Source organism: Pristiophorus japonicus, chromosome 14 (genome assembly GCF_044704955.1).
Source record: "Pristiophorus japonicus isolate sPriJap1 chromosome 14, sPriJap1.hap1, whole genome shotgun sequence".
NCBI lineage: Eukaryota > Metazoa > Chordata > Chondrichthyes > Pristiophoridae > Pristiophorus > Pristiophorus japonicus.
The window spans coordinates 34,143,161-34,153,813 of record NC_091990.1 but is presented as its reverse complement, the minus strand read 5'-3'; the positions used below and the strand labels follow the sequence as shown (position 1 = coordinate 34,153,813).

The 10,653-nt window shown below is 46.7% G+C and overlaps 1 protein-coding gene across 1 annotated transcript; it reads left to right on the top strand.

The window, feature by feature from the left end:
- Nucleotides 1-6,260: 6,260 nt before the first annotated feature.
- Nucleotides 6,261-6,661, top strand: LOC139279350 (small ribosomal subunit protein uS8-like). The gene has a single exon (XM_070898469.1). It carries the CDS (start codon nt 6,261-6,263, stop codon nt 6,651-6,653), a length of 393 nt encoding a protein of 130 aa, XP_070754570.1. The 3' UTR covers nt 6,654-6,661.
- The last annotated feature ends 3,992 nt before the right edge of the window (nt 6,662-10,653 follow it).

The window sequence follows — 10,653 nt, the reverse complement described above, 5'->3', positions numbered from 1 at the left end:
CTTGGGAGCACCTGTACAAAAGGAGGCCTCACAGGCTGGAGAGGCACTCTGGAGACTGGTAATAAAGGACTATGGTCACACATTACTTTGAGCTTACAGTATCTGGTCAGATTCTTTATTCAAGACACAACAACTGGCAACGAGATACAGATGATGAACCCCACCGCAACAATTCAGAGAACCGTGGGCATCTTGGAGAAATTTTCGGAGGGAGATGATTGGGAAACCTTCGTGGAGTGACTTGACCAATACTTCGTGGCCAACGAGCTGGAAGGAGAAGCGAACGCTGCCAAACGAAGGACAATCCTCCTCACCGTTTGCGGGGCACCAACGTATGGCCTCATGAAAAATCTGCTCGCTCCAGCGAAACCCACAGGGAAGTCGTATGATGATTTGTGCACACTGGTCCGGGAGCATCTAAACCTGAAGGAAAGCATTTTGATGGCGAGGTAACGGTTTTATATGTACAAGAGGTCTGAAGGCCAGGAAGTGGCGAGCTATGATGCCGAGCTAAGGCACCTTGCAGGACATTGTGAATGTGAAGGAAATTGGAGCACATGCTCAGGGACTTCTTTGTACTTGGCATTGGCCATGAAGTAATACTTCGCAAACATTTGACTGTAGAGACCCAAATCTTGAACAAGGCCATAGCGTTAGCCCAGACCTTCATCGCCACCAGTGACAATACCAAACAAATCTCTCAGCACAATGCGTGCTGCTGCAAGTACTGTGAACAAAGTAATGTTGTTTTTGAATCATAACGTACAGGGCAGGACTCACATGCCTGCAGCTGCACGTCTGCAGATGTCTCAGAGTCTACCATCAAGGGTGATGAATGCAAGGCCATTAACACCTTGTTGGTGCTGCGGAGGTGATCATCGTTTCCATTCATGCCACTTCAAAGGATACATTTGCAAGGGCTGTGGAACAATGGGACACCTCCAACGTATGTGCAGATGAACTGCAAACCCTGCTAATCCTGCAAACCATGTTGCAGAGGAGGATAGATCCACGGTGGATCACGATGAACCAGAGCCTCAGACTGAGGAGACAGAGGTATATAGGGTGTAGACATTTACCACAAAGTGTCCCCCGATAATGCTGAAGGTTGAATTAAATGGACTCCCGGTGTCAATGGAGCTGAACATGGTGCGAGCCAATCCATAATAAGCAAAAAGACTTTCGCTAAATTGTGGTGCAGCAAGGCCTCAAGGCCAGTTCTGACTCCCATTCATACTAAACTGAGAAAGTACACAAAGGAACTGATTCCCGTAATCGGCAGTGCTACCGTAAAGGTCTCCTACGATGGAGCGGTGCACAAGTTACCACTCTGGGTGGTACCGGGCGATGGCCCCACGCTGTTCGGCAGGAGCTGGCTGGGAAAGATACGCTGGAACTGGGATGATGTCCGAGCGCTCTCCTCCGTCGACGACACTTCATGTGCCCAGGTCCTAAACAAGTTCCCTCACTGTTCGAACAAGACATCGGGAAGTTCCAAGGAGCAAAAGTACAGATCCATTTGATTCTGGGGGCACGACCCATCCATCACAAGGTGAGAGCGGTACTGTACATGATGAGAGAGAGGGTGGAGATCGAACTGGACTGGCTGCAACAAGAGGGCATTTTTTTGCCGATCAAATTCAACGAATGGGCCAGTCTGATTGTTCCAGTCCTCAAGGAAAATGGCACCGTCAGAATCTGTGGTGATTACAAAGTAACTTTCAATCATTTCTCCCTGCAGGATCAATAGCCACTACCAAAGGCAGAAAACCTATTTGCAACGCTGGCGGGAGGAAAAACGTTCACGAAGCTGGAATTGACCTCGGCCTACATGACGCAGGAGTTGGAGGAATCATCGAAGGGCCTCACCTGCATCAACACGCACAAAGGTCACTTCATTTACAACAGATGCCCGTTTGGGATTGGATCAGCCGCGGCGATATTCCAGAGGAACATGGAAAGCTTGCAGAAGTCGGTCCCGCGCACCGTGGTCTTCCAGGATGACATCTTAGTTATAGGTCGGGACACCGTCGAGCACCTGCAGAACCTGGAGGAGGTTCTTAGTCGGCTTAATCGTGTGGGGCTCAGGTTAAAATGCTTGAAGTGCGTTTTCCTGGTGCCTGAAGTGGAGTTCCTGGGGAGAAGAATCACGGTGAACGGCATCAGGCCACCGATTCGAAGACGGAGGCAATCAAGAACGCAACGAGATCGCAGAATGGACTCCTGAACTACTTTGGTAACTTCTTACCGGGTCTTAACACATTATTAGAGCCACTGCACTCTTTACTGCGTAAAGGAGATGAATGGATATGGGGTAAAAGCCAAGAAAATGCTAGGAAACTGTTATGCTCAAACAAATTGCTTGTGTTGTATGATCCATGTAAGCATTTGGTACTAGCATGTGATGGGTTGTCATACGGTGTCGGGTGTGTATTGCAACAAGCTAATGAATCTAGGAAATTGCAACTGGTTGCTTATGCATCCAGAAGTCTGTCTAAGGCTGAGAGTGCCTACAGCATGATCGAAAAAGAAGCGTTAGCGTGTGTCTATAGGGTAAAGAAAATGCATCAATATCTGTTTGGGCTCAAATTTGAATTGGAAACTGACCATAAGCCTCTTTTTTGAAATTAAGGGAATAAATAATAATGCATCGGACCGCATTCAGAGATGGGCGCTCACGTTGTCCGCCTCCAACTACGCCATCCGCCACAGGTCAGGCACAGAAAACTGCGCCTATGCTCTCAGTAGGCTGCCATTGTCCACCACAGGGGTGGAGATGGCACAGCCCGCAGATTTAGTTATGGTAATGGAAGCATTCTAAAGTGAGCAATCACCTACTACTGCCCGACAGATTAGAACCTGAATGAGCCAGGACCCCTTACTGTCCTTAGTAAAAAAAACTGTGTGCTCCAGGGGAGTTGGTCTAGTGTGCCGTTAGAGATGCAGGAAGAAATAAAGCCGTACCAGCGGCGCAGAGATGAAATGCCCATACAGACAGACTGCCTCCTATGGGGTAATTGGGTAGTGATGCCAAAAAAGGGCAGGGACACTTTCATTAGTGACCTCCACAGTAGCCACCCAGGCATTGTGATGATGAAAGCGATAGCCAGATCCCACGTGTGGTGGCCTGGTATCGATGCAGACTTAGAGTCCTGCGTGCACAAATGTAACACATGTTCACAGTTAAGCAATGCACCCAGGGAGGCACCACTAAGTTTATGGTCCTGGCCCTCCAAACCGTGGTCCAGGGTCCATGTCGACTATGCAGGCCCATTCTTGGGAAAAGTGTTGCTTGTGGTCGTAGATGTGTACTCCAATTGGATTGAATGTGAGATAATGTCGGCAAGCACGTCCGCTGCTACCATTGAAAGCCTGCGAGCCATGTTTGCCATGCACAGACTGCCTGATGTCCTTGTGAGTGACAATAGGCCATGCTTCACCAGTGCCGAGTTCAAAGAGTTCATGGCCCGCAATGGGATCAAACATGTCACATCTACCCCGTTTAAATCAGCGTCCAATGGTCAGGCAGAACGAGCAGTGCAAACAATCAAGCAGAGCTTGAAGAGGGTAACTGAAGGCTCACTGCAGACTCGTCTATCCCAAGTCCTGCTTAGTTACCACACAAGACCCCACTCGCTCACTGGGATTCCCCCCGCTGAACTGCTCATGAAAAGGGCACTTAAGACAAGGCTCTCGTTAGTCCACCCTGATCTACATGAATACGTAGAGAGCAGGAGGCTTCAACAGAATACATAGCATGATTGCGCAAATGTGTCACGTGAAATCGAGATTAATGATCCTGTATTTGTGTTGAACTATGGACAAGGTCCTAAGTGGCTTCCTGACACTGTCGTGGCCAAAGAGGAGAGTAGGGTGTTTCTGGTCAAACTTTCAAATGGACTCACCTGCAGAAAACACTTGGACCAAACCAAATTCAGATTCACGGACTATCCAGAACAATCCACAATAGACTTCAACTTTTTCGACCCCTCAACACACACACAAGTGGCAACTGACCCAGTGGTTGACCACAAAGCAGAACACATCACTTGCAGCAGCCCAGCCGGGCTCACTACAACTCTTTTGGGGGGGGAACAAAATAAACATTAGATCAAGTGCCCACCCGATCTGGGGGACACTCCAGACACTTTTAACTGCCCTCTTTTTTAATATTTTTTGGTTTTTTTTGTGTTTTTTAAAAAATGTTTTGGGGGGCATTAAAATTATGTATTATTTTACAAGTGCCCCCTATAAAAGGGGAGGGGGACACTAAAAACCCGGCAATTAAAACAAATTAACTTTGAAACATGTAAAATCAAATTAAAATTTGGTTGCCGGGGGTGATAATGCACTCCAGTCCCTCCGGCGCCCACCTCTCGCGGAAGGCCGCGAGTGTACCGGTGGACACCGCGTGCTCCATCTCTAGGGACACCCTGGCCCGGATGTAAGCACGGAAGAGAGGCAGGCAGTCAGGCTGAACGACCCCCTCGACCGCCCGCTGCCTGGACCAGCTGATGGCACCCTTGGCCGTGCCCAGGAGCAGTCCTACAAGGAGGCTCTCGGACCTACCCGTTCCCCTCCGCACAGAGTGCCCAAAGATCAGGAGTGTGGGACTGAAATGCAGCCAGAAATTGAGGAGCAGCCCCTTTAAATAATGGAACAGGGGCTGCAACCTCGTGCATTCAATAAAAACATGGAACACGGACTCCTCCAGACCGCAGAAATTGCAGGCGGCTTGGGAGCCCGTGAACCGGCTTAAAAATTTGTTGCACGGGACTGCTCCGTGCACCACCAGGCTCACTACACCCAGCAGCCTGGCAAGGCCAGCTGTGCAGCAGCCCAGCGAGGGCCCAACAAACGACTCACCAAAACCAGCACCGAGATGATCAACCAGGGAAAGGAAGGCCCCTGATCGACTCACATTGTAAGTAGTTACACTATTGACTTTGGGGGGGGGGGAATGTTGTTATATATGTAAACCTGTAAATCCTTTGTGTAACCACCAGAGGGCTCATCCCCTGCAGTCCCAATGGATCCCACAATCCCTTGGGAGCACCTGTACATTAGGAGGCCTCACAGGCTGGAGACCGGTAATAAAGAACTACGGTCACACATTAATTTGAGCTTAGAGTATCTGTTCAGATTTTTTATTCAAGACATAACAACTGGTGTGCCTCTACAGCAGTGAACAGCCCACCCACATTATTGACATCCTCAGCAGTGGGTGGCTGGCGTTCCCGGTCTGCTGGTGGAGGAGCAGGAATCCAAGAATTTTGGGCCAGAAATGTCATTAATGGTGGAAGATTTCCTCGGTGCACGAAGTGTAGTCAAATTGGAAACTTGTCTGTTGTAAAAGAGGCTTATAATTCTGCAATAGCTAGAACACAGGAGAAAACTCTTTCCCCACCCACACCCCCACAATGCGTGAGTGAGCACTGGTTTGTTGTCATGTTATAGAGGCTGATTTAAAGGTAGGCGGGGAGGAAGTCTTTCGCACTAGGCTCCTGGCCTCTATACCACTGAAAGATTCCAGATCCTGTTGGTCACAGCACTGGCATCAGCCAATCAGCAATGTCAGGTATGGCCCTGCGTTGGTCAGAGTGGTTCATCGCTTTGAGGCCTGTGAACAGTAATAGAACACAATTACAGTTCCACAGGCTGTCAGTCTTTCCTAAAGTCCTTTAGGTCACGCAATGTGCCCCTGGAGAGAGTTAATCATAGCAACAACAACAACTTGTATTTATATAGCAGGAGCTATATCTGCTATGAGCAGGTGTGGGTTGTGTTTTGGGCCTAGGCAAGGCTTCAGAAATGTAAAAAGGTGAAAGCAAATTGATCCAAGAGGAATCCTGCATTCACATTCTTAGTAAGAGAAAAATATTTTTTTCTGAACATACACGTTAAATGTGAAGTTCAAAATATCATTCCGCCATGTCTGAGTTATCAGCCCGACTCCCTCTCTTTCAGGCAGAAGGAATCTGCTTGACTGGTTGGTGGGCGACAAAGTGACTGATGAGCTCTCCTCTTTCCGAATCCCAGTACATCTGCTAAGTATATAATAAGACAGAGAGGTGTGAATGTAGTGTCATCAAAAGAACCTTTAGAACATTAACAGGCTGTGGACATTATGAAAAGCATGTGCGTGACAATATTTGAAATAATCCATATGTAAGTTGTTGTAATATTGATAACCCTTATGAATAAATAAATGTTTTGCACTTGGCAGCTGCTCGTCAGACTTATATTGATGAAATGGCATTATGTTGCACATGAACGTTCTTGCCGATGCCCTTACAAGCATCAACAATACCGAGAAAAGCGGAAAACGCCAAGTTCTCATCCGGCCATGCTCCAAAGTGATTGTGAGATTCCTGACTGTAATGATGAAGCATGGCTACATTGGAGAGTTTGAGATTAGTGATGATCACAGGGGTGGGAAAATTGTTGTTAATCTCACAGGCAGACTGAACAAGTGCGGTGTCATGAGCCCCAGATTTGATGCTCAAGTAAAGGAACTCGAAAGGTGGCAAAATGGTCTCCCGCCTTCCTGTCAGTTTGGGTACCTCATTCTAACGACCTCAGCTGGCATCATGGACCATGAAGAGGCCAAGAGAAAACATACAGGAGGAAAAATCCTAAGATTCTTTTTCTAAAATGTAAAACCAGCCAGAACGTACGAGTAACTACCAATCTACAGTAACTTTCCTCAGCTAGTAAATCACTGCTTGACCTCAGGATTTGTCCATTTGGACCATTTCTCCACAGTGGACACCTGCTTGAGCGATGCCTTTAAAAAAGGGACAGGCTCAATAAAGCACAGCGCCATTCGTAGCATAGAATCATAGAAATTTACAGCACAGGAGGAGGCCATCTGGCCCATCGGGTCCGCACCGGCCGACAAAGAGCTATCCAGCCTAATCCCACTTTCCAGTAACCCTATATGCACTTCAAGTGCATATCCAAGTACTTTTTAAATGTGATGAGGGTTTCTGCCTCTTCCACCCTTTCAGGCAGTGAGTTCCAGACCCCCACCACCCTCTGGGTGAAAAAAGTTCTCCTCAGCTCCCCTCTAATCCTTCTATCAATTACTTTAAATCTAAGCCCCCTGGTTATTGATCTCTCTGCTAAGGGGAATTGGTCTTTCCTAGCCATTCTAGCTAATTTTACACACTTTAATTAAGTCTCCTCTTAGCCTCCTCTGTTCCAAAGAAAACAACCCCAGCCTATCCAATTTTTCCTCATAGCTAAAATTCTCCAGTCCGGGCAACATCCTCGTAAATCTCTTCTGTACCCTGTAGTGCAATCACATCTTTCCTGTGATGTGGTGATCAGAACTGCACACAGTACTCTAGCTGTGGCCTAACTAGTGTTTTACATAGTTCAAGCATAACCTCACTGCTCAGCTAATAAAGGAAAGTATCCCGGATGCCTTCTTAACCACCTTATCTACCTGGCCTGCTACCTGCAGGGATCTATGGACATGTACTCCAAGATCTCTTTGTTCCTCTACACTTCTCAGTATCCTCCCATCTATGTGTATTCCGTTGCTTAGTTGGCCCTCCCCAAATGCAATACCTCACACTTCTTCGGTTTGAATTCCATTTGCCACTTTTCTGCCCACCTGACCAGTCCATTGATAGCTTCCTCACTATCAACCACACGGTCAATTTTTGTATCGTCTGTAGCAGTAGTTAAACATCACCACCTTATTCCAGAGCCCAGATTGCACATGAGCGCTAGCATGGATGATGAGCTCATGATTGAATTCCTCCCTAATTCACCGATCTGGACTGCTGCACTACACCCGAAATACTTACAACCATCGCAGCCTTTGTGACTACGACCTTCAGCATAATGGGTGGTCACGTACTCTGTGACTCCTCTCTTCCTCATCCAGTTGCTACAAATACTCCTCAGCATTGGTTACCCTGTTCTTCATGCGGTGCGTCTCTAATTATTTCGGTCATTTGATTTTGAGGAAGCTCGCTCCCTGAAATGTAGTTATGGCTGAAGTGTTCGACTCTGTGCTGTTCCTCCAGTGACGCTACAGTCTGCCCTCACACTCAATTACGGAGCTTTGGCCACAAGTGGTGCAGTCACAAAACGAGCTGTGGTCACTTCACGAGAAATATGTGATCAGTTGTAAGGCATCATGCAGCTGCATGGAAAGTATAAAATAGTGTTGGTGAGATCTGGGTAGCACATGAGCAAAGTCTGCCACCTCCTCCATCGTGCATTGCAAAATAAATGTACTAAATGAATGGCCAGGGGCGGGCTCAGAGATTTGCATTCTCAATAAAACAGAACACAACACTGCAGAGATAAAATCCATCCCTGGAAGTGCTTGATGCTGTCCTGATCTGTGAAAGTGGAAACATGTTGATCCACTCAGGCCCGTCATTCCTCTTCTGGATGAGCACAAATGAGCCAGGAGATACAATTTGCTCTGCCTGCCTTTCCTCCGTAACTAAACTCATTCAGACTGCAGCCAGTACTACCCTCCCCCTGTGGAGTGTGATGGCTATACTCTTTCACTGATCATTCTCCAACAACTGGTGCAGCACCCCCTGCTGGATATGAAGGTGAAGAGCAGGAGAGTTTATACTGACGGGGATCCTGTGTTCTGTCCAAATGTTACAATTTTCCTAAAAAATAATTCTGGATGAATTACATGTACTTCATTCAAAGGGTGTCATGCAGGGATTGACTTTTTTGTATTAGCACTCAGCTCATATTGAACTTCAACAACTGCATTATTCAGAAAAAAAATCAAAGGCTGCCCATTAATATAGACGGGGCATTCGGGGAAGTGTAGGCTGCAGAATGTTTTCATGAGTGAGGTTGAGCTCCAGTTAAAGTTGTGAATATTCTAACGAGCATACCGAACAGACAATGGGCCATAATTAGCTGTGGCAGGGCACCTAATGGCATCTGCCGTTAGTTAGGCTTGCCCTTGCACGTTTAGGTTTGACATTTTGTTTTTGCCTGGCACGTTGCTGGCGGATAATGTCACAGCGAGGGAAACCTGGCATCTGGGACCCGAGTGAACAGATCAAGCAACTGTGTATCTCCTCAACCAGAGTGAAGGATTGTGAAATAAACAGCGCAAGGACTTAGAAGGAAGCGCAAGGACTTAGAAGGAAGCGTAAATCAGACTGGGTGAATTCAGTGTCAAACCAGATACAGAAAGAGAAATAAATAGAGGGAAAGGAAGATTGGATCAAGAGAGAGAGAGAGAGAGGCAGAAAGGAAAGGTAAAAAAATAGATCCAACAATTATAACCTGAAGGCATGAGATTCCACACTTGTAATAGTTAATTTTCGGTGCCAGAGAAGTTAATTGGCAGTAATTAACACTTAGCATATCGTCAATAGAATCTCTTGCCAGCTGATCCAGGCTGATTAAATATGGACGGACCTTAAACGACTCCAAAACAGGCTTCAAACATCACTTCAGACTAGCTGCAAATTGCTGTGGTGATTTTAGTTAGTTTGCAACTTCATGTTGCTCAATGCAATTCAAATGTAAGCCAGACAGCTAGTTAACATTTTCGCAAAGCTAACGGCGGAGTAGCACATCTCACAGCAACTTTTGGATTTCCGCACATCTGCCCTCACCTGAAGTGGCTGTAGCATTCGGCAAACGAGCCAAAGGTGGGCAGCGGAAACGTTACAAGGACACCCTCAAAGCCTCCCTGATAAAGTGCAACATCCCCACTGACACCTGGGAGTCCCTGGCCAAAGACCGCCCTAAGTGGAGGAAGTGCATCCGGGAGAGTACGATGCACCGCGAGTCTCGTCGCCGAGAGCATGCAGAAATCAAGCGCAGGCTGCGGAAAGATTGTGTGGCAAACTCGTCTCACCCACCCCTTCCCTCAACAACTATCTGTCCCACCTGTGACAGAAACTGTGGTTCTCGTATTGGACTGTACAGCCATCTAACAACTCATGTTAGGAGTGGAAGCACGTCTTCCTCGATTCCGAGGGACTACCGATGATGATGTAGCATTCGTGCATAAATGACAACGACATTATTAGCCCCATCGTTATTTTGACAGCAAATTATGGGCCAGTATCTTTTCCCAGACCCGGCAAGTATTCGGTTTATGTATTGTGAACCCTACTCTATCCGGCATTTAATATTGGCATTTCATAAGTCTAACTCGACAGTTAAAAATATTAGGAGTATTTCACAGGTAAATGCCTTCTACACAAGAAATTGTCCAGGTGAGCCTGCATGTGGGAGAGACAGTCTGGTTGGGTACCTGTGAATGTTTGTAGATGGAACTTGATAAATTTGTTTATAAACTGGAATACAATGTACAGGTAGTTGGATTTTACCACATGCAGAGTAATTAACTTTGCTTCGAGAGGCCATTTTGACATATACTCCGGATTAACTTTTGCCCCAAATATTCACTGCACCTCCTGAATAGACAATAAATGTTAGTCAGCTATTTACCAGTGAAAGTCATCACACCCAACATCCAGTTACATACATTTTACTCATCGTTCTGGGGTTACGGGATAGCAGCAGGAGCATAAATAAATTGGAGTGCCCGAATCACTATCCTGGATGAAATCAGTTAATTTACCAAAAATCTGGGATCAAACCTTGTTCCTTATGACTTAGTATTTGACACGGAAATGACAT

Excerpts from the sequence above, each read along its gene's own strand:
- LOC139279350 (XM_070898469.1), top strand. The coding sequence starts at position 6,261 with ATGTTGCACATGAACGTTCTTGCCGATGCCCTTACAAGCATCAACAAT.